Raw genomic sequence first — 23,628 nt, 5'->3', positions numbered from 1 at the left:
AAATGTAGATAACATGTCAGTCTGTAATAATAAATCCTTAATGGAATCTAAAGAGGTTGTAAGCCTAAGTCATAATTACAACACTGATTTATTACAGAAGTGACTTACAATAGTATTTACATTAACTAACTTGTATAAAATACAAAATGTATTTCATCCAGAAATGTCTAAACAGAAGACTCTTACTCAGCGTTTTGAAGCAAAGTCGTGTACATTAGGAATGAAGCAGAAACCAGCCAAACATGGAAGGACAATAATGAAAAATGTACATTTGCATTTCGTGGAAAGTGTTGTTTCCCCTAATGAACACAACCCCGGTGAGACAGACAGGTGGGAGGAGAGACAGTGCTGAGATGGGTGGCAGCGTGGGTGGGGTGTTAGCTGGTATCCGGGGTGGCCGTCTTGCTGCACAGTCGACCCAGGAGGCCTGCCATCTGCAGCAGGGAGTTCACGCCCTCTGCCACCTTCATGTGGGTGTAGCCTATCTCCTGAGAAAAGGGACAGTAGAAATTGAGAGAAATTAAGAGGGGATATGACTTACATTTTGGCACTTTTCAGCCAACTAAATCCTTTCAGAAAAGGATCTGACATAAGAGACAAATAACAATATACAACTGCAGACTTGTTTTGTCTCTTACCTTTATGAACTCCAGCTTAAGATACTCCGGCATCTGGAAGGTCTTACACACTCTGAAGATGTTACCGATGATGTCCTCAGGAGAGTAACCCAGGGCCCACAGCTGCTCAATAATCTAAAGGAGGCCAGTTATATTGCTTCTTTATTCAGAGCAGTTTTCAGCTGTGCTAACAAATGCAAAAGGGTTTTCTAATGATCAATTTTAAATTATAAAGTTGGATTAACTAGCACAACATGCCATTGGAAAACAGGAGTGATGGTTGCTGATAATGGGCCTCTGTAGGTATATTTTTTTATCAGCTGTTTCCAGCTACAAGTCATTTACATCATTAACAATATATACTGTATTTCTGATCAATTTGATGTTATTTTAATGGACAAAACAACCAAAGCACATTTTTAAGTGACCCCAAACTTTAGAACGTTAGTGTACATACATACACAGTACCAGTCAAGTTAGGACACCTACTCATTCAAGGGGTTCTTTCTTTTTTACATTGTAAAATAGTTAAGACAACTATGAAATAACACATGGAATCATGTAACCAAAAAAATAAAAAGTTAAACAAATCATTATATATTTGCGCTTTTTGGCTGCTTATCCTTCACTCGTCGGTCCAACTCATCCCAAACCATCTCAATTTGGTTGAGGTCGGGTGATTGTGGGGGCCAGGTCATCTGATGCAGCACTCCATCCTCCTTGGTCAAATAGCCCTTACACAGCCTGGAGGTGTGTGTTGAGTCATTGTCCTGTTGAAAAACAAATGATAGTGGGACTAAGTGCAAACCAGATGGGATGACATATCGTTGCAGAATGCTGTGGTAGGCGTGCTGGTTAAGCGTGCTTCGAATTCTAAATGAAAAGAAATCACCAGCAAGGCACCCCCACACCTCCATGTAACACGGTGGGATATTTGGGCTGCAATCGGAGGTGTAGTTAACTCTAATTAACTTATTATCTGCAGTCTCAAAAACCATCAAGCACTATAATGAACCTGGCTCTCATGAAGACTGCCACAGGAAATGAAGAACCAGTTACCTTTGCTGCAGAGGATAAGTTCCTTAACGTTAACTGCACCTCCGATTGCAGCCCAAATTTCTCACCGTGTTACATGGAGGTGTGGGGGTGCCTTGCTGGTGATTTCTTTCGTTTGGTTTTTCATTTAGAATTCGAAGCACGCTTAACCAGCACGGCTACCACAGCATTCTGCAACGATATGTCATCCCATCTGGTTTGCACTTAGTCCCACTATCATTTGTTTTTCAACAGGACAATGACCCAACACACACCTCCAGGCTGTGTAAAGGCTATTTGACCAAGAAGGAGAGTGATAGAATGCTGCATCAGATGACCTGGCCTCCACAATTTCCCAACCTCAACCAAATTGAGATGGTTTGCTATGAGTTGGACCGCGGAGTGAAGGAAAAGCAGCCAACAACAGCTCCGCATACGTGGGAACTCCTTCAAGACTGTTGGAAAACCATTCCAGGTGAAGCTGGTTGAGAGAATGCAAAGCGGACAAGGAAAAGCATGGCTACTTTGAAGACTAAATCCATTTGGATTTGTTTTATACTTTTGGTTACATAATTACATGTTTTTTTCTGTCTATTCCACAATGCAGAAAACAGTGCAAATAAAGAAAAACCCTTGAATGAGTAGGTGTCAACTTTTGACTGGTACTGTGTGTGCGTGTGTATATTATACAGTGGGGCAAAAAAAGAATTTAGTCAGTCACCAATTGTGCAAGTTCTCCCATTTAAAGATAGATGAGGCCTGTAATTTTCATCATGGGTAGACTTAAACTATGACAGACAAATTTAGAGAAAAAAATCCAGAAAATCACATTGTAGGATTTTTAATGAATTTATTTGCAAATTATGGTGGAAAAATAAGTATTTGGTCAAAAGTTTCTCAATACTTTTGTCATTAACAACAGAGTATATAGAAGTCAAATGTTTTCTGTAAGTCTTCACAAGGTTTTCACACACTGTTGCTGGTATTTTGGCCCATTCCTCCAAGCAGATCTCCTCTAGAGCAGTGATGTTTTGGGGCTGTTGCTGGGCAACACAGACTTTCAACTCCCTCCAAAGATTTTCTATGGGGTTGAGATCTGGAGACTGGCTAGGCCACTCCAGGACCTTAATGCTTCTTACGAAGCCATTCCTTCGTTGCCCGGGTGGTGTGTTTGGGATCATTGTCATGCTGAAAGACCTAGCCACGTTTCATCTTCAATGCCCTTGCTGATGGTAGGCTTTGTTACTTTGGTCCCAGCTCTCTGCAGGTGATTCACTAGGTCCCCCCGTGTGGTTCTGGGATTTTTGCTCACTGTTCTTGTGATCATTTTGACCCCACGGGAGTGAGATATTGCGTGGAGCCCCAGATCGAGGGAGATTATCAGTGGTCTTGTATGTCTTCCATTTCCTAATAATTGCTCCCACAGTTGATTTCTTCAAACCAAGCTGCTTACCTATTGCAGATTCAGTCTTCCCAGTTGGTGCAGGTCTACAATTTTGTTTCTGGTGTCCTTTGACAGCTCTTTGGTCTTGGCCATAGTGGAGTTTGGAGTGTGACTGTTTGACGTTGTGGACAGGTGTCTTTTATACTGATAACAAGTTCAAACAGGTGCCATTAATACAGGTAACGAGTGGAGGACAGAGGAGCCTCTTAAAGAAGAAGTTACAGGTCTGTGAGAGCCAGAAATCTTGCTTGTTTGTAGGTGACCAAATACTTATTTTCCACCATAATTTACAAATAAATTCATTAAAAATCCTACAACGTGATTTTCTGGATTTTCTCCCTCTCTCATTTTGTCTGTCATAGTTAAGTGTACCTATGACAAATTACAGGCCTCTCATCTTAAGTGGGAGAACTTGCACAATTGGTGGCTGACTAAATACTTTGCCCCACTGTATATCAGCTATATGCTCATACTATATTCTAACTAATCAGTTATTGGTCACTTCAAGAACCATGCTTAAAGGCTACAGAAATTAGGGTTATTCATTGAGAGCCATATGATTATATTTATGTCTACTGTTATTGAATGTGGATTGCAATACCTTGTAAGCCTCATCAATGTTTGCATTGACACAGTGTTCGAGCATGCTTTTCACCAACAGGGGATGTGGCTCATCACACACCTGAGAAAAACAATTCTTTACTTTTCTTTCATTCGAAACAGAGCTAGGCATTTGTCAACTTTGTTCTAAAATGACTGAAATAGACAGGTTTGGAAACAGAACTGTACCTTGAACACATTCTCACTGTTAATGTAGCCAAACCCAGAGTTTGTGGACTGTAGGTTATTCAGCGCCTGATGATGCAAAAAAAGACAGCTTAAGTTATATAGTTTCACACGTCTCAGCCAGACTTGGCCCAAAAGTACAAGGCACTATGAGGAGCCATGGATATACATTGTTCAACAAACTACAGATGTTTAAAAGGGTGCCATGTTTACACCCAAACCGCCTAAGACATTCCCAATCTAGTCAATGGTAACAAGAATGCTATTCTCATGGAACCCTTAGTGCCAACATGGAGGTTGAGGACAGTTGGCCCTTTCCACCACCTGTCTCATGTCTCCCTGAGCGGTGAAGATGATGGCCTCCAAGCCGTCGTTGCTGGTGACCAGGTTCTCCCTCTCCACCACCTCCAGCAGACGCATCATGATCTGCTCGTCCCTCAGCTTGGTGTAGCGCAGGACTGCACAACGTGACTGGATGGGCTCTGTGGAAGAGGGGGCACAGCAACATGGAAGAACATCACAACAGTGAAAAGGGCAGGTTGGTTTTGTAATGCGACTGTCGCTTACACAAGGGTCTCTATTCAATACGACAGCATCGGTGTTGAACTGTTAAATCAAATGTTATTTGTTACATGTACCGAATACAACCGGAGTAGACCTTACCATGAAATGCTTACTTAAGTCCTTAACCAACACTGCAGAGATGTTAATTATTTCCCCAAAAATAAATTAAAAAGGACAGTCACCAATGATCTTGTCGGAGGCGTTGCATGCCAGAGCGAAGCGTGTGGTTTTAGAGTATATCTCCATGGTCCTCCTCAAGGCCTGCTGGGCTCCGTCTGTCATACTGGTGGCACAAGCACAGCCGTTACAGACACAGTCGTTATAGGTACAGGTACACTAGATCAGCTTTCAGCTTAGCTGTCGTGACCCTCAGTTGACTTACCTGTCAGCCTCATCCAGGATGATGATCTTGTGTCTCCCTTTAGGGAGGGTGACTTTCTGCTGGGCAAACATCTTGATCTTGTTTCGAACTACATCGATGCCTCTGAGGAAGGTGGATGACAATGTGTTAGTGTAGGCTTCACTTTCTAAAGAAACACAACGTGATTTTAACTCAAAATGCAGCTCCTGGCCTCACATGTTGTGCACTTAAGTATTCCAGTGTAACATTTTTCATGGTAGACTTCACTTACTCACCTGTCATTGGAGGCGTTCAGTTCCAGGACAGCATCTTTCATGGCTGGGCCCAGAAGAGCTCGCGCCAAACACAGAATACTGGTGGTCTTTCCTGTACCGGGGGGACCCTATAATATTGATAATTGTGTTTAAAAAGAGACGGCATATGAAAGATGGCATAACTTGCATACTATTACTCTGCTGCGCCAACATCTCAGTATGTAATAGCATATAGTTATGATTTAAGAATGAATTATTTCAGTCACTCACTGCAATAATGATGTTCGGCACATTTCCCTCTCTGGCAAACACCTGTAAGAAAGAATGGAACAATAATTCATACAAGTAGCTATTATTTAGCATCAAATGTATTGAAACTGTCAAACTACTGTAATAAAATAAAGGATACTTTACCTCCAATCTGCTAACAGTCTCCTCGTTGCCTACTATTTCATTCAACTTCAAGGGTCTGTATTTTTCAACCCTGTGAGATATTCAGAACACGCATAGCTATCAGCAACAAGCAATTCATAGTGATTCACACGATATATATGGAGGGTAGATATGGGCGGCAGGTAGCCTAGTGGTTGGATTGTTGGGCCAGTACTGAAAGATTGCCATTTCAAATCCCCGAAACGACAAGGTGACAATCTGTCATTGTGCCCTTTAGCAGGGCCGGGCTGTGACCGTACTCTCCGCGAGGGTGTCAGGCAGGGTTGGGATATGCAATAAAAACACACATTTCCAATTCACGTATGTGTATAAAACACGTGTACATGTGCAAAACAGGACAAATTAGCACCCATCAAATTATTATTGCTATAACTTGCACTAGCTAGCTGTTGCTCTATGAGATGCTTAAAAGATAGCTAGTTACCAGTATATTTGACATAGCATTACATAGCAAGCTATCTACTTACTTTTTGAGAGGCATGCAGAATGGGTTTGTTTTCATAGCTAATAGTATGCCTTGCGTAGTTAAGTACAATGCTAGCATCTGTACTCATGTTTGTGCTGGCTTGCTAATGTTAGCTAGCTAATTAGCCATTAGCACTACTAGCTGTGCTGAGCGATTTCAGTCCGCTAAGAAATACTGCAATTAGCCAACTAGTCTAGCTAGTAAACCTTACCATGGCAGCTCATATCCACTACTAGACAACTTCGCAGGGGACTCATCTTTCTTCAGTTGAACTTCTGTTTGAATTTGCTCAGAATCTACCTCATTCATCGCCACGTCCATGTTTTCGGGTGCACAAAATTCCCGCCAAGACAGGGACCAAACAGCTGGCGCTAAACTGACGTCATTTCCTTGAAGATGCGAACAGTCTTCCAACCGTAGATTTTCATACCAGCCAGTTGGTTGTATGGCCAGACATTGAACAACACAGTGGACCAAGTTTATGCTTACGACAAAATCCTGGCTTTGAGACCTTGCATGTGTGTGATTGTTTCAGCAATCCGAGATGGCCGTTACAAAGAGGATTTGCTCCGGGTCACCCAGGTAAGGTCGCTTGTGCATCAGTGTGATCAGACAAGCCGGCGGGTCTAAGAAATTAGAGTGAGGTAGTTTGTCCAAATCTCAGTTAGTAGTTGCATGATGTCAAATCATTTCAAAATGGAGGCTTATCCCCTTTATTGTTCGAAGATGCCATCCTTAATTTTTTTCCTATCCTCTTGGCAAGGATCTGGGATATCCCATTCGAAATGGCTGGGTGGAATGAAACATCATGCAGCATCAAGGCCATTCGATCACACGCCCTTGCGTCAATCACAGGGATAGTTTAATGTAGGCTAAATATCTCTGTATTGTGCATGCCTTGATTTATTTATCCATTCTTTTGGAATCCAAAAATCAACTGATGATTGTTTGATTTGCATTTTGCAAGGTGCCCCTCCCATGCAATGTCCAAGTTATTCTAGGCGTGACTACCACAGAGGCACGTTGTGGGCTAATTAAAACAGCAATTAGTATCGATTGTATTACACCTAGCACCCGCTGTTGGCCTAGACAAGACATAGTCATTCATTGCTGTGTTTTTATAATATTTAATTTGAGCTTCTCTCAATAAGATGCCTTGTGCACCAGACACCGGTAGGCACCTGTATAGAAAAGTCAGAATGACCCACTGTATTAGGAAGGTGTTCCTTTATGTTTTATATACTCAGTGTATTACTTCTTTAGAGAATGGAATATTAACCCTTCAATGTTGCTTGTCCCCCCCCAACATTTTCAGGTGATTCAGGATTTCATAACATACATACAGTTGAAGTCGGAAGTTTCCATACACTTAGGTTGGAGTCATTAAAACAAGTTTTTCCAACCACTCCACACATTTCTTGTTAACAAACTATTGTTTTGGCAAGTCGGTAAGGACATCTACTTTGTGCATGACACAAGCAATTGTTTAAACAGATTATTTCACTGTATCACAATTCCAATGGGTCAGAAGTTTAAATTCACTAAGTTGACTGTGCCTTTAAACAGCTTGGAAAACTCCAGACAATTATGTCATGGCTTTAGAAGCTTCTTATAGGCTAATTGACATCATTTGAGTCAATTGGAGGGTGTACCTGTGAATGTATTTCAAGGCCTACCTTCAAACTCAGTGCCTCTTTACTTGACATAATGGGAAAATCAGCCAAGACCTCAGATTTAAAAAAATAGACCTCCACAAGTCTGGTTCATCCTTGGGAGAAATTTCCAAATGCCTGAAGGTACCACATTCATCTGTACAAACAACAGTATGCAAGTATAAACACCATGGGATCACGCAGCCTTCATACCGCTCAGGAAGGAGATGCGTTCTGTCTCCTAAAGATGAACGTACTTTGGTGCAAAAAGTCCAAATCAATCCCAGAACAACAGCAAAGGACCTTGTGAAGATGCTGGAGGAAATGGGTACAAAAGTATATACAGTGGGGCAAAAAAGTATTTAGTCAGCCACCAATTGTGCAAGTTCTCCCACTTAAAAAGATGAGAGGCCTGTAATTTTCATCATAGGTACACTTCAACTATGACAGACACAATGAGAGAGAAAAAATCCAGAAAATCACGCTGTATGATTTTTAATGAATTTATTTGCAAATTATGGTGGAAAATAAGTATTTGGTCAATCACAAAAGTTTATCTCTATACTACCCTTTGTTGGCAATGACAGGTCAAATGTTTTCTGTAAGTCTTCACAAGGTTTTCACACACTGTTGCTGGTATTTTGGCCCATTCCTCCACGCAGATCTCCTCTAGAGCAGTGATGTTTTGGGGCTGTTGCTGGGCAACACGGACTTTCAACTCCCTCCAAAGATTTTCTATGGGGTTGAGATCTGGAGACTGGCTAGGCTACTCCAGGACCTTGAAATGCTTCTTACGAAGCCACTCCTTCGTTGCCCGGGCAGTGTGTTTGGGATCATTGTCATGCTGAAAGACCCAGCCACATTTCATCTTCAATGACCTTGCTGATGGAAGGAGGTTTTCACTCAATCTCACGATACATGGCCCCATTCATTCTTTCCTTTACACGGATCAGTCGTCCTGGTCCCTTTGCAGAAAAACAGTCCCAAAGCATGATGTTTCCACCCCCATGCTTCACAGTAGGTATGGTGTTCTTTGGATGCAACTCAGCATTCTTTGTCCTCCAAACACGATTAGTTTAGTTTTTACCAAAAAGTTATATTTTGGATCATCCAAATGCTCTAGCAAACTTCAGACGGGCCTGGACATGTACTGGCTTAAGCAGGGGGACACGTCTGGCACTGCAGGATTTGAGTCCCTGGCGGCGTAGTGTGTTACTGATGGTAGGCTTTGTTACTTTGGTCCCAGCTCTCTGCAGGTCATTCACTATGTCCCCCTGTGTGATTCGGGGATTTCTGCTCACCGTTCTTGTGATCATTTTGACCCCACGGGGTGAGATCTTGCGTGAAGCCCCAGATCGAGGGAGATTATCAGTGGTCTTGTATGTCTTCCATTTCCTAATAATTGCTCCCACAGTTGATTTCTTCAAACCAAGCTGCTTACCTATTGCAGATTCAGTCTTCCCAGCCTGGTGCAGGTCTACAATTTTGTTTCTGGTGTCCTTTGACAGTTCTTTGGTCTTGGCCATAGTGGAGTTTGGAGTGTGACTGTTTGAGGTTGTGGACAGGTGTCTTTTATACTGATAACAAGTTCAAACAGGTGCCATTAATACAGGTAATGAGTGGAGGACAGAGGAGCCTCTTAAATAAGTAAGTTACAGGTCTTTGAGCCAGAAATCTTGCTTGTTTGTAGGTGACCAAATACTTATTTTCCACCATAATTTGCAAATAAATTCATTAACATTCCTACAATGTGATTTTCTGGATTTTCTCTCTCTCTCTCATTTTGTCTGTCATAGTTAAAACTTGTTAGAGAAGTGCTCCCGCTGTGGGAACATCAATCAGCGGAAATTTCAAGTGCGCCACGTATAGTTTTTGATAAAACTCAAACTTTCATTAAAATGCACATACAATGTACTGAATTAAAGCTACACTCGTTGTGAATCTATCCACCAAGTCAGATTTGTAAAATGCTTTTCGGCGAAAGCATGAGAAGCTATTATCTGATAGCATGTATCCCCCAAAATACTTCAACGTCACCTAACGATAGATTTTGCGATAGCCGGGGGCTACTCAAAACGCATAAATAAAATATAAAACATTCATTACCTTTGACGAGCTTCTTTCTTGGCACTCCTAGATGTCCCATAAACATCATTTTGGGTCTTTTTTTCGATTAAATCGGTCCATATATAGCTTAGATATCGATATATGAACACTGTGTAAACAACGGAAAAAAATAGCTTTTTCTAACGTAACGTCATTTTTTTAAATTAAAAAAGTCAACGATAAACTTTCACAAAACACTTCGAAATACTTTTGTAATGCAACTTTAGGTATTAGTACACGTTAATAAGCGATAAAATTGACCACGAGGCGATGTCAATTCTATAGGTGTCCGTCTGGAAATGCTGTCCGAATAAATCTCAACCAAAATATCCGGTCGGAGACCGGAAGAAATGCGCTGCCTTGCGTCTGTTTGACCAAGAAACAAATAGTAGGCAAATGACAATACTCTAGACAACGTGTGGAAACTGTAGGTATTGCAACCTCGACCTCATTTAATCCGGTTCACCTTTATCAATCCTTGGAAGTGGTGCATGGATATTTTTTTCCATTTTCAGTGATCAGATTCTTTACTTTTCTTTCATTCAAAACAGAGCTAGGCATTTGTCAACTTTGTTCTAAAATGACTGAAAAAGACAGGTTTGGAAACAGAACTGTACCTTGAACACATTCTCACTGTTAATGTAGCCAAACCCAGAGTTTGTGGACTGTAGGTTATTCAGCGCCTTGATGATGCAAAAATGGGTCTTCCAAATGGACAATGACCCCAAGCTTACTTGCAAGCAAAGTTGTGGCAAAATGGCTCAAGGACAACAAAGTCAAGGTATTGGAGTAGCCATCACAAAGCCCTGACCTCAATCGTATAGAGAATTTGTGGGCAGAACTGAAAAAGCGTGTGCGAGCAAGGAGTCCTACAAACCTGACTCAGTTACACCAGCTCTGTTAGGAGGAATGGGCCAAAATTCACCCAACTTATTGTGGAAGGCTACCCAAAACGTTTTCACAAGTTAACCTCTTGGTCCTACCTGGAACGCAGGCGTCCCATCTAGAGCTCTGGAAATGCAAATGCGCTACGCTAAATGCTAATAGCATTAGTTAAAACTCAAACGTTCATTAAAATACACATGCAGGGTATTGAATTAAAGCTACACTCGTTGTGAATCCAGGCAACAAGTCAGATTTTTAAAATGCTTTTCGGCGAAAGCATGAGAAGCTATTATCTGAAAGCATGTAACACCCCAAAAGACCCGCAGGGGACGTAAACAAAATAATTAGCATATTCGTCGCTACACAAACCGCACAAATAAAATATAAAACATTCATTACCTTTGACCATCTTCTTTGTTGGCATTCCTAGATGTCCCATAATCACTATTGGGTCTTTTTTTTCGATTAAATCGGTCCATATATAGCCTAGATATCGATCTATGAAGACTGTGTGATAAACTGAAAAAAATAGCGTTTCATAACGTAACGTCATTTTTTTTAATTCAAAAAGTCGACGATAAACTTTCACAAAACACTTCGAAATACTTTTGTAATGCAACTTTAGGTATTAGTACACGTTAATAAGCGATAAAATTCTATAGGTGTCTGTTTCGAAAAAATGTCTTGGAGAGAGCTCAACCAAAACATCAGGCCGGAGACCGGAGGGAATCGATTCCCTTGATTCGGTTAGACCAAGAATCAATTGCGAATCAAATGACAAGACTCTAGACAACGTGTGGAAGCTGTAGGCACTGCAACCTCGGCCTCATTTAATTCGATTCACTTTGAACAAATCCTTGAAGTCGCGGATGGATATTTATTTCCTTTTTCAGTGATCAGATATTCCTGCACTTTTCGATGAAACGCACGTTCTGTTCTAGTCACAGCCGTGATTTAACCAGTTTTATAAACGTCTGAGTTTTCTATCCACACATACTAATCATATGCATATACTATATTCCTGGCCTGAGTAGCAGGGCGCTGAAATGTTGCGCGATTTTTAACAGAATGTTCGAAAAAGTAGAGGGTCGACTTAACAGGTTAAACAATTTAAAGGCAATGCTACCAAATACTAATTTAGTGTATGTTAACTTCTGACCCTCTGGGAATGTGAAGAAATAAAAGCTGAAATAAATCACTGCTATTATTCTGACATTTCACATTCTTAAAATAAAGTGGTGATCCTAACTGACCTAAGACAGGGAATTTTTTACTTGGATTAAATGTCAAGAATTGTGAAAAACTGAGTTTAAATTTACTTGGCTAAGGTGTATGTAAACTTCCGACTTCAACTGTATCTACAAGGGCTGGGAATTGCCAGGGAACTCGCAATACTATATTATCACAATACTTAGGTGCCGATACGATATGTTTTGCGATTCTCGCTATTCTATATGTATTGTGATTCGATGATCCAAACATATTGCTCACCATTTGTCTGCTGCCGAGGGACAAGCGAGAGCTATGAGAAAATTCGCTTTGATCAGTCAGGGAAATAAAGGTGCTGAAAACAGAGAACAAGCTATGAAGGAAAAGTTTTGGGTCCAGTCCAGCCAACTAGTGAACAAAATAAAATTGCGATATTGTCAATACGATACATATCAGGATATTATTTCACAATATATTGTAACTGTTTCGATTCGCTCCCCCATCACTAATATCTATACAATTCATCTGAAAGCCATGCTTCACTATTCTGCAATTACATTTCCTTACTAGGCAACTCTGTTTTTCTATGCACCTTTGATGTAAGTCCATAGAACTAGAATTAAGATTCTAATTCCATGTGCAAGTCTTTCCATGAGAAAGTGATGTCATTTTCTGTTGATGTATTTTGTGTGAACAGGCAGGAGCATGTGGACATCCTGTTGTAGCTGGTTTTGTTTAGAACCCACCGCCACAGTGGAAGAAAACGTCAGCTCCTGGCGCCAGGCCTACACAAACTCGGTCTACAGCCAATCCCTGACCTCTCCCGAACATATGTGCAAGGCCTGCGGAGGCCAATTCGACACCATCGCTCGGAAGGTAAGAGGCACTTGGTAATACCTTGATAAATATTGTAAAGGAGGGCTAGCTGGTCAGCTCTCATCTGAAATTTGTGTAACAGAGTGTGACTTGAAAGTCTGGAACAGCATAGACCCAAGAGGATTTGATACATATGAGCTGCTACAGACTCCAAAGTAACAGATTTGATTGTCAACAGAGTTACTAGAATTTAGACTTCTATGATTCACTACAATTCTTAGATTCACTATGTCGGTAAGTAATTCATTAGTAGCTGACAGTAACTGACCCTGTACTAGTCAGTCTTACAACACAGAGATGCTCATGTTCTGGAAAATCCTAAACAGGCTACACCTCTAGAATAGTGACTATTTTTTAGAAGGCTGTTTAAATCACTAGCAAATGTAGGTCAGTTATTTCTCCAACAGGCCTTGCCCTCCTGACATGTTTGCCTGCCAGTTGCCACACACAATCTCACCTGCAAAGTAAACAGCAACTTTTTAATTGCATTTTATGAGTTATTACTGAACGTGCATGGAAGTAAGTTCTTATCTTTTCTATAAATGTGCCAACAGCTGTTGGTCAGAGGTTAATTATTTCGGTGAGAAAAGTTGAAGTTTTTGTACAGTATGGCTATCATACTTGATTCAACTACTCCACTACCCATCAATAAGGTTCTAGTCTAGAGCTCAGGTAGCCTGCACATTCTACACGCACTGTTATTCTTTCACACCCCTTACTGTGACCGTTCATTCCTTGGTAAGTTTCACCCTCACTGTGTCCTGTCCTCCTCTCTCATTAACCCAGCATGTCTGCGTGGACTGCAAGAAGAACTTCTGCGGCCATTGCTCTGTGCAGCTGGAGCCGCCACGCCCGCGCCTCTGCCACACATGTCAGCACTTTCACGGAACCCTATTTGACCGCGCCCAGTTGATGCGACTCAAGGTGTGCCGCTGCTCTTTTTAAATGTATTTTAATTTTATTTTTAATTTTAATTTTACACCTTTTTTTTCCTCCCCAATTTCACGGTATCCAATTGTTTAGTGGCTACTATCTTGTCTCCCGGAAGCCAGCCGCACCAATGTGTCGGAGGAAACACCATTGCATCTGGCAACCTTGGTTAGCGCGTACTGCGCCCGGCCCGCCACAGGAGTCGCTGGTGCGCGATGAGACAAGGATTTCCCTACCGGCCAAGCCCTCCATAACCCGGACGACGCTAGGCAAATTGTGCGTCGCCCCACGGACCTCCCGGTCGCGGCCGGTTACGACAGAGCCTGGGCGTGACCCCAGAATCTCTGGTGCCGCAGCTGGCGCTGCAGTACAGCACCCTTAACCACTGCGCCTCTGGGGAGGCCCGCTACTCTTTAAAAAATTTTTTTAAACAGTTGATGGCAAATAAACGAGGACAAATGCATTAGGTTAAGTTACATGTCTAACTATATACACTGCTCAAAAAATAAAGGGAACACTTAAACAACACAATGTAACTCCAAGTCAATCACACTTCTGTGAAATCAAACTGTCCACTTAGGAAGCAACACTGATTGACAATACATTTCACATGCTGTTGTGCAAATGGAATAGGCAACAGGTGGAAATTATAGGCAATTAGCAAGACTCTCCCAATGAAGGAGTGGTTCTGCAGTTGCTGACCACAGACCACTTCTCAGTTTCAATGCTTCCTGGCTGATGTTTTGGTCACTTTTGAATGATGGTGGTGCTTTCACTCTAGTGGTAGCATGAGACTGACTCTACAACCCACACAAGTGGCTCAGGTAGTGCAGCTCATCCAGGATGGCACATCAATGCGAGCTGTGGCAAGAAGGTTTTGCTGTGTCTGTCAGTGTAGTGTCCAGAGCATGGAGGCGCTACCAGCAGACAGGCCAGTACATCAGGAGACGTGGAGGAGGCCGTAGGAGGGCAACAACCCAGCAGCAGGACCGCTACCTCCGCCTTTGTGCAAGGAGGAGCAGGAGGAGCACTGCCAGAGCCCTGCAAAATGACCTCCAGCAGGCCACAAATGTGCATGTGTCTGCTCAAAACGGTCAGAAACAGACTCCATGAGGGTGGTATGAGGGCCCGACGTCCACAGGTGGGGGTTGTGCTTACAGCCCCACACCGTGCAGGACGTTTGCATTTGCCAGAGAACACCAGGATTGGCAAATTCGCCACTAGCGCCCTGTGCTCTTCACAGATGAAAGCAGGTTCACACTGAGCACGTGACAGATGTGACAGAGTCTGGAGACGCCGTGGAGAACGTTCTGCTGCCTGCAACATCCTCCAGCATGACCGGTTTGGCGGTGGGTCAGTCATGGTGTGGGGTGGCATTTCTTTGGGGGGGCCGCACAGCCCTCTGTGCTCGCCAGAGGTAGCCTGACTGCCATTAGGTACCGAGATGAGATCCTCTTGTGGCTGGAGTGTGTCAGCAGTTCCTGCAAGAGGAAGGCATTGATGCTATGGACTGGCCCGCCCGTTCCCCAGACCTGAATCCAATTGAGCACATCTGGGACATCGTGTCTCGTTCCATCCACCAACGCCACGTTAAACCACAGACTGTCCAGGAGTTGGCAGATGCTTTAGTCCAGGTCTGGGAGGAGATCCCTCAGGAGACCATCCGCCACCTCATCAGGAGCATGCCCAGGCGTTGTAGGGAGGTCATACAGGCACATGGAGGCCACACACACTACTGAGCCTCATTTTGACTTATTTTAAGGACATTACATCAAAGTTGGATCAGCCTGTAGTGTGGTTTTCCACTTTAATTTTGATAAATTTGATTTCCATTGATAATTGTTGCGTGATTTCTGTTGTCAGCACATTCAACTATGTAAAGAAAAAAGTATTTAAGAATTTTTCATGCATTCAGATCTAGGATGTGTTATTTTAGTGTTCCCTTTATTTTTTGAGTAGTGTATATTGTAGCTAAGTCAAGTGAAAGCTAAAGCAATAACACTTTTCATTCTGTTATTCGTATATCTGTGTAATAACACTAATTACATTAGTTAGACATTGTATTAAGATGTCAAGATGACATGATGTTTTAGTAACTGCATTTTAGGTGCATAGTAGTGGAGTTTTAGTTTTTTTTGTAATTACACAGACGAATAGGGAATATCTAAATAGTGTTAGATGGAATTCAACAATAACCCCCAAAACTAGGTGCGGGAGCTGCGCGACTACCTCCACCTGCATGAGGTGCCCACCCAGACGTGCCGGGAAAAGGAGGAGCTGGTTGAGCTGGTCTTGGGCCAGCAGACCCCTAGCACCAGCACCAGCAGTGAGACCGTGTCCTCCCAGCCCACGGCTCACAACAACGTCCCTTCCCCAGGCACACCATCCCCTCCCCAGACACAGGGCCCTATCAGCCCTGACACATTGAGCCCAGAGCAGCCAGAACAATCAGCCCCCGAGGCAGAGCCAGAGTCAGAGCAGATATCTGATGAGGAGGATGATGATGAAGAAGAGGAGGACGAAGGTGAAGAGGTAACTGCTAAGTTCAAGGTTTTGGGATTGATTAATCAGTAGCTGTTAGATAAATGGATACCTATCACCACCAAGGGGATAATCAATGTCAGACAGCAGCAGAGACGGACTCAAAGACCAGACAAAATACACGTAGACCAGACAAAATAAAATCCATAAAGGTTGTTGTTTTTTGTTTAGCAAACCACTGTTGTTGACAAAGACTAGACAAAATACACACTGGCCAAACCAAAAAAAACAGACCAGACAAAATATACTTTGTTATTTATACCCACCTCCATGATTGTCCTGTTGCTGCAGTCGTCAGACAACGAGGAGACCCTGATCCCCGGCCGGAGGGCCTCTCTGTCTGACCTGAGCTGCGTTGAGGACATCGAGGGCCTGAGCGTGCGCCAGCTGAAGGAGATCTTGGCCCGCAACTTTGTCAACTACAAGGGCTGCTGCGAGAAGTGGGAGCTGATGGAGAGGGTCACCCGCCTCTACAACAACCAGAAGGACCTCCAGAACCAAGGTGAGCATTTCCAGTGTGTGGTCCTGTTAGGCTACGTTGGTAATAGCGTGGCGCTAGCAATCGCAGGGAAGTGAGTGCGATTTCCGCTGGGGTCACATATATGAAAATGTACGCACTCACTGTAGACTACTCCAAATGTCTGCTAAATGGCATATATTATATATGGGGATGACTGGTGTGGAATTTTAGCCTGTAAAAAATAAATATATACAGTGCCTTGCGAAAGTATTCGGCCCCCTTGAACTTTGCGACCTTTTACCACATTTCAAACATAAAGATATAAAACTGTATTTTTTTGTGAAGAATCAACAACAAGTGGGACACAATCATGAAGTGGAACGACATTTATTGGATATTTTAAACTTTTTTTAACAAATCAAAAATTGGGCGTGCAAAATTATTCAGCCACTTTACTTTTAATGCAGCAAACTCTCTCTAGAAGTTCAGTGAGGATCTCTGAATGATCCAATGTTGACCTAAATGACTAATGATGATAAATACAATCCACCTGTGTGTAATCAAGTCTCCGTATTAATGCACCTGCACTGTGATAGTCTCAGAGGTCCGTTAAAAGCGCAGAGAGCATCATGAAGAACAAGGACCACACCAGGCAGGTCCGAGATACTGTTGTGAAGAAGTTTAAAGCCGGATTTGGATACAAAAAGATTTACCAAGCTTTAAACATCCCAAGGAGCACTGTGCAAGCGATAATATTGAAATGGAAGGAGTATCAGACCACTGCAAATCTACCAAGACCTGGCCGTCCCTCTAAACTTTCAGCTCATACAAGGAGAAGACTGATCAGAGATGCAGCCAAGAGGCCCATGATTATTCTGGATGAACTGCAGAGATCTACAGTAGAGGTGGGAGACTCTGTCCATAGAACAACAATCAGTCGTATATTGCACAAATCTGGCCTTTATGGAAGAGTGGCAAGAAGAAAGCCATTTCTTAAAGATGTCCATAAAAAGTGTTTTTTAAAGTTTGCCACAAGCCACCTGGGAGACACCAAACATGTGGAAGAAGGTGCTCTGGTCTGATGAAACCAAAATTGAACTTTTTGGCAACAATGCAAAACTTTATGTTTGGCGTAAAAGCAACACAGCTCATCACCCTGAACACACCATCCCCACTGTCAAACATGGTGGTGGCAGCATCATGGTTTGGGCCTGCTTTTCTTCAGCAGGGACAGGGAAGATGGTTAAAATTGATGGGATCCAATCGAGAATCTGTGGAAAGAACTGAAACTGCTGTTCACAAATGCTCTCCATCCAACCTCACTGAGCTCGAGCTGTTTTGCAAGGAGGAATGGGGAAAAAATTTCAGTCTCTCGATGTGCAAAACTGATAGAGACATACCCCAAGCGACTTATAGCTGTAATCGCAGCAAAAGGTGGCACTACGAAGTATTAACTTAAGGGGGCTGAATAATTTTGCACGCCCAATTTTTCAGTTTTTGAATTGTTAAAAAAGTTTGAAATATCCAATAAATGTTGTTCCACTTCATGATTGTGTCCCACTTGTTGTTGATTCTTCACAAAAAAATAACAGTTTTATATCTTTATGTTTGAAGCCTGAAATGTGGCAAAAGGTCGCAAAGTTCAAGGTGGCCGAATACTTTCGCAAGGCACTGTATATCGTTCAATTCAGTTCAATTCTTTTTTTCATTTTTCCAGTTTCAAATACAACAAGTAAAGGTAAGGGTATTGTATCAAGTTCTAAAGACAAGAGAAGCATGATCAAAAGCATTTTTGAGAAGTACTTGAAGATCACTTAAATCATCCACTAATCCAAATGGAAATATTTGTTCCCACTGCTTAAATGTATCATTTTATGGGCAACGTGCCAAATATGAAACAATGAAAGATGACCCAAGTAGTTATTTAGAATACACTTAATAGAGACCTCTCCTCTTTCCCCTGTCGTTGTACCATAGACCCTGTGGCTCCCAAGAGCCAGGAGGAGAACCTCTGTCGGATCTGCATGGACTCTCCCATTGACTGTGTTCTGCTGGAGTGCGGCCACATGGTCACCTGCAGCAAGTGCGGCAAACGCATGAGCGAGTGCCCCATCTGTAGGCAGTACGTGGTACGGGCGGTGCATGTCTTCAGGTCCTGATGCATTGCCACATGGAGGGACACAATGGACAAAATGGCATTGTTGCCACCACTGCTCAGTGATAGCATAGCTTACAAGAATACACTATATAAATGTGCACACTCACTCATTCAAACAGTCTTCTTCATACTGGTGTTCCAGAGAAATAACCTGACTCAACTTTTCTGGGTTCTCTACTCTACCTGAACCTATTGTTTCTGATCTTTCAGTGTCTTACAAGAACTCAAGATTTCAGTACAATAACTTTGTTATTCAACTAGTTTTACTCTTGTTCATATCAATAGCAAAACAGAGAGAGTGGCCAGAATGGTGCTATTTGACCAATGGTGAACAACACTCAGGGCCCCATTTTGACAATGCGAATAAGCGGCGGTAATGTAAGAGACCAAAATTTGGAAAACCTCAAAACAGTTCATTTCCAACCTTATCGCCTCAAGCAAGGCTTGGAAAAAGCAGGCTTGAATATGACGGTGTGGATCTTTAATGCAGGCAATGCAATAGTTGTGTAATTGGTGCAATAAGTGGCGCACAGAATATATAAAGTGCTACGGTCTGTTTTGCGTCCTCCAAATGACACTCTGACTTCAGTACCTGCAACCCAGCTGATCTGTTAATTGTTTTTGTGGTCCAGAGCTATCTTTAGGTTGCAGTGCACTTGCTAAGCATAGAACCCAGGCCTTATTTGTCTTATTGGCGATCCTTCAGACACAGAGATGTGGTGGTTGAACATAGCATCCTAGGAGTGGAAACAGCCCTTTAAATGCAATTGTCTGCATGTAGCTCACCGAAAGTACTTGAGGGTCAAGGAGGCATACAGCTTGGGTTCATTTGCCCTTTTATGGTCAAAATACCCTTTAACTTGTAGATATTTTATCAAAACTGTAAAAGAACACGCATTGACTTGACAGTTAATATACAGTTCTGTAAATGAGCCACAATGGGAACATTTTCTGAAATGTAAACCATGCACAGTACGGTAGATATGCATTTATACAAATTCTCTGGATGTTGTCAATTGTTTGCTGCTGTTTGAGGTTGGTTCTGTGACCTTACCCCAAATTAGATTTGAGGTAAATAAATAGAGCTGACCTCGTTTGGCAGCATGTCTACATTCTAAGGCGCTCACCATCCCCCTCTTATCAGCAAGTGCCCCAGAATGGAATGCTCATTGACTACGCAGTGCACTGAATGCACTCGTTTCCTAATGACAAGTTGATGTATTATGTTAACGTATGTTTTGATAAACTAGAAGTTTTCTGAAAATGTACTTTTGTTTGTGTTGAGTGTTTTTTAGGAGGGGTTCATTCTATTCCAACTAGGCAATTCAGTAAATTTATTGAGATTTTTTTATTTTTTATTAGGGGCTATTTTCGGTAATGTTAATTGGAATGCATTTGTCCGATTTCCTGTAATTGAAATGGTTTGCCAGCCCTCTCTGCAACTAACATTTATGGAGCATGTTGTTTTAAAATCATAGAGAAACATAACGGTTCACTTTTAAATGGTCTTTCTACTGTACATCTTGTTTTATAGGTAATGAATGTACCATAAAACTGGTCATATAAGGAAAATGCACTTAAACTAATTAATGTCTGTTTTAGTGAATTCAAATCCGCTGGGATAGACTCTGTTCATCCCAGATACCCAGTCTGTCTGAAATTAATGTATGGGTTTTAAGTTGTTCAGCTACAATAACAAAACCATTTCTTACTGTGACAGCCAATATCGCAAATAGATTTTTACACCCCTCTGTTTGATATGCCTGTTGTCAATAACTTATAATATCATGCAACAATATTAACAATCTCACGTGTAATTTGCAGAGAGCAGGTGAAATAAGATATGTCAGTGTCATGAGACAACTGGATCTATTTAATTATTATTTTTTTTTACAAACTTCTCGTTTTTATCCTGGATATCAGTTTATACAAGCCAGGTTGTCAGTCAAGTCACTCCTTCTTTCTGAGGAGTGTTTTCTGCACAAATGATAACATACAGTGCCTTGCAAAAGTATTCATCCCTCTTGGCGTTTTTCCTATTTTGTTGCATTACAACCTGGAAATGAAATGGATTTTTATTTGGATTTCATGTAATGGACAGACACAAAATAGTTCAAATTGGTCAAGTCAAATGGAAAAAAATAACTTGTTTGAAAAATAAAACTGATAAAAACGGGAAAGTGGTGCGTGCAGTTGAAGTCTGAAGTTTACATACACCTATGTTGGAGTCACAACTTGTTTTTCAACCACTCCGCAAATTTTTTGTTAAACTATAGTTTTGGCAAGTCAGTTAGGACATCTACTTTGTGCATGACACAAGTAATTCTTCCAACAATTGTTTACAGACAGATTATTTCACTTATAATTCACAGTATCACAATTCCAGTGGGTCAGAGGTGCCTTGAAACAGCTTGGAAAATTCCAGAAAAGGACGTCATGGCTTCTGATAGGCTAATGTACATCATTTGAGTCAATTGGAGGTGTACCTGTGGATTTATTTCAAGGCCTACCTTCAAATTCAATGCCTCTGCTTGACATCATGGGAAAATCAAAAGAAATCAGCCAAGACCTCAGAAATAAAATTGTAGACTTCCACAAGTCTGGTTCATCCTTGGGAGCAATTTCCAAATGCCTGAAGGTACCACGTTCATCTGTACAAACAATAGTACGCAAGTATTAACACCATGGGACCATGCAGCCGCCATACCGCTCAGGAAGGAGACGTGTTCTGTCTCCTAGAGATGAATGTACTTTGGTGCGAAAAGTGCAAATCATTCCCAGAATAATAACAATAGCAAAGGACCTTGTGAAGATGCTGGAGGAAACAGGTACAAAAGTATCTATATCCACAGTAAAAACGAGTCTTATATCGACATAACCTGAAAGGCCACTCAGCAAGAAAGGAGCCACTGCTCCAAAACCGCCGTAAAAAAGCCAGACTACAGTTTGCAACTGCACATGGGGACAAAGATCGTACTTTTTGGAGAAATGTCCTCTAGTCTGATGAAAAAAAAAATAGAACCGTTTAGCCATAATGACCGTTACTATGTATGGAGGAAAAAGGGGGAGGCTTGCAAGCCAAAGAACATTTCACAAAATAGATAGCATCCTATGGAAGGATATATTGAAGCAACATCTCAAGCCACCAGGAAGTTAAAGCTTGGTCGCAAATGGGTCTTCCAAATGGACAATGACACCAAGCATACTTCCAAAGTTGTGGCAAAATGGCTTAAGGACAAGAAAGTCAAGGTATTGGAGTAGCCAACACAAAGCACTGACCTCAATCCTATAGAAAATGTGTGGGCAGAAATGAAAAGGCGTGTGCGAGCAAGGAGGCCTACAAACCTGACTCGGTTATAGCAGCCCTGTCAGGGGGAATGGGCCAACATTCACCCACCTTATTGTGGGAAGCTTGTGGAAGGTTACCCAAAACATTTGACCCAAGTTAAACAAGTTAAAGGCAATGCTACCAAATACTAATTGAGTGTATGTAAACTTCTGACCCACTGGGAATGTGTTGAAAAAAATAAAAGCTGAAATAAATCACTCTACTATTATTCTGACATTTCACATTCTTAAAATAAAGTGGTGATCCTAACTGACCTAAGCATTTTTACTAGGATTAAATGTCAAGAATTGTGAAATACTGAGTTTAAATGTATTTTGCTAAGGTGTATGTAAACTTCCGACTTCAACTGTATGTATTCACCCCCTTTGCTATGAAGCCCCTAAATAAGATCTGGTGCAACCAATTCCCATCAGAAGTCGCATAAGTAGATAAAGAAAGTCCACCCATGTGCAATCTAAGTGTCACATGATCTGTCACCTGATCTCAGTATATATACACCTGTTCTGAAATGCCCCAGAGTCTACAATGCAACTAAGCAAGGGCTTAGCAAGCAAGTGGCACCATGAAGACTAAGGAGCTCTCCAAACAAGAGAGCTGGGTTCTTCGGCTGACCCCATCGGATAAGCCTTGTTGGTTCCAGGTAGAACCGTTTTGGTTCCAAGTAGAACCATTTTGTGTTCCATGTAGAACCCTTTCCACAACATGTGGAACCAAAAAGGATTTTACCTCGAACCAAAAAGGGTTTTCCTATGGGGATAGTCGAATAACCCTTTTTTCTAAGAGTGTAGATATCCATGTGAAATTGTGATGGGTGACATTAAAACGTAGGTATTTTTGAAGACAAATCAATGTACTATTCTTAAATGATGGACGTATTCTGAAGACCATCAGACGAAAATTATTGTATATTTGATGCTCTAACAGTCAAAATCTTTGCAAATGTCTAGCTATGGAGTGTTGCGCTAAAAGCTTAACACCCCCACCAGTAAATAGATTAGAAGAGGTAAATTAGTCTGCACTAACCCACCCTGGGGGGGAAAGATTAATTATTAGCATATGAAGTAAAACTTTGATGGAAGACTGCTCTGGCAAAAGTCTGTTTGAAAACACTTGGAATGACTCGTATACAGTATAACCGTATTGTCACGCCCTGACCATAGAGAGCCTTTTTATTCTCTATGTTGGTTAGGTCAGGGTGTGACTAGGGTAGGTTATCTAGGTTATTATATGTCTATGTTGGCCTGGTATGGTTCCCAATCAGAGGCAGCTGTTTATTGTTGTCTCTGATTGGGGATCATATTTAGGCAGCCTTTTTCCACTGGGTTTTTGTGGATCTTGTTTGCTAGTGTGTAGTTGCCAGTGTGCACTGCATTTGACTTCACGTTTTGTTTGGTTCTGTATTGTTTTGGTGAGTTTCTTTAATTAAACATGTGGAACTCTATGCACGCTGCACCTTGGTCCGTTAATTCTATACAAACAATC

At 41.8% G+C, this 23,628-nt stretch overlaps 2 protein-coding genes across 3 annotated transcripts; one reads left to right on the top strand and one right to left on the bottom strand.

Annotated features, from left to right (window-relative positions):
• On the bottom strand, nt 1-6,508 carry rfc2 (replication factor C (activator 1) 2). Of its 2 annotated transcripts, XM_046325231.1 has the most exons (11): nt 6,192-6,493; nt 5,476-5,545; nt 5,332-5,373; nt 5,083-5,189; nt 4,829-4,930; nt 4,629-4,729; nt 4,207-4,364; nt 3,886-3,951; nt 3,698-3,778; nt 639-752; nt 1-488 (listed from the first exon to the last, which is right to left on the bottom strand). In XM_046325231.1, the coding sequence occupies exons 1-11, from the start codon at nt 6,299-6,301 to the stop codon at nt 378-380; spliced, it is 1,062 nt and encodes a 353-aa protein (XP_046181187.1). In that variant the 5' UTR covers nt 6,302-6,493; the 3' UTR covers nt 1-377. The 2 variants fall into 2 exon arrangements, with proteins under 2 accessions (XP_046181187.1, XP_046181188.1); XM_046325232.1 differs by lacking the exons at nt 1-488; nt 639-752 and adding an exon at nt 1,114-1,387 and having other exon boundaries at nt 6,192-6,508.
• Nucleotides 6,368-20,973, top strand: LOC124011747 (E3 ubiquitin-protein ligase rififylin-like). Its single transcript, XM_046325233.1, has 6 exons — nt 6,368-6,562; nt 12,530-12,708; nt 13,495-13,632; nt 15,847-16,170; nt 16,471-16,681; nt 18,617-20,973. Exons 2-6 carry the CDS (start codon nt 12,538-12,540, stop codon nt 18,796-18,798), a joined length of 1,026 nt encoding a protein of 341 aa, XP_046181189.1. The 5' UTR covers nt 6,368-6,562; nt 12,530-12,537; the 3' UTR covers nt 18,799-20,973.
• Nucleotides 20,974-23,628: the final 2,655 nt, after the last annotated feature.

This window comes from Oncorhynchus gorbuscha, linkage group LG02, assembly GCF_021184085.1.
Source record: "Oncorhynchus gorbuscha isolate QuinsamMale2020 ecotype Even-year linkage group LG02, OgorEven_v1.0, whole genome shotgun sequence".
Classification (NCBI taxonomy): domain Eukaryota; kingdom Metazoa; phylum Chordata; class Actinopteri; order Salmoniformes; family Salmonidae; genus Oncorhynchus; species Oncorhynchus gorbuscha.
The sequence above is the reverse complement of the archived record's forward strand: the minus strand, read 5'-3'. Positions and strand labels throughout refer to the sequence as shown.

Coding starts and splice junctions, on each gene's coding strand:
- LOC124011747 (XM_046325233.1), top strand. CDS start 12,538: ATGTGGACATCCTGTTGTAGCTGGTTTTGTTTAGAACCCACCGCCACA. Junction 12,709..13,494: donor TCGACACCATCGCTCGGAAG/GTAAGAGGCACT, acceptor TCATTAACCCAG/CATGTCTGCGTGGACTGCAA. Junction 13,633..15,846: donor CCCAGTTGATGCGACTCAAG/GTGTGCCGCTGC, acceptor CCCCAAAACTAG/GTGCGGGAGCTGCGCGACTA.
- rfc2 (XM_046325231.1), bottom strand. CDS start 6,301: ATGGACGTGGCGATGAATGAGGTAGATTCTGAGCAAATTCAAACAGAA. Junction 4,365..4,628: donor CGCCTCCGACAAGATCATTG/GTGACTGTCCTT, acceptor CCTCTTCCACAG/AGCCCATCCAGTCACGTTGT. Junction 3,779..3,885: donor ACAGTGAGAATGTGTTCAAG/GTACAGTTCTGT, acceptor TGTTTTTCTCAG/GTGTGTGATGAGCCACATCC.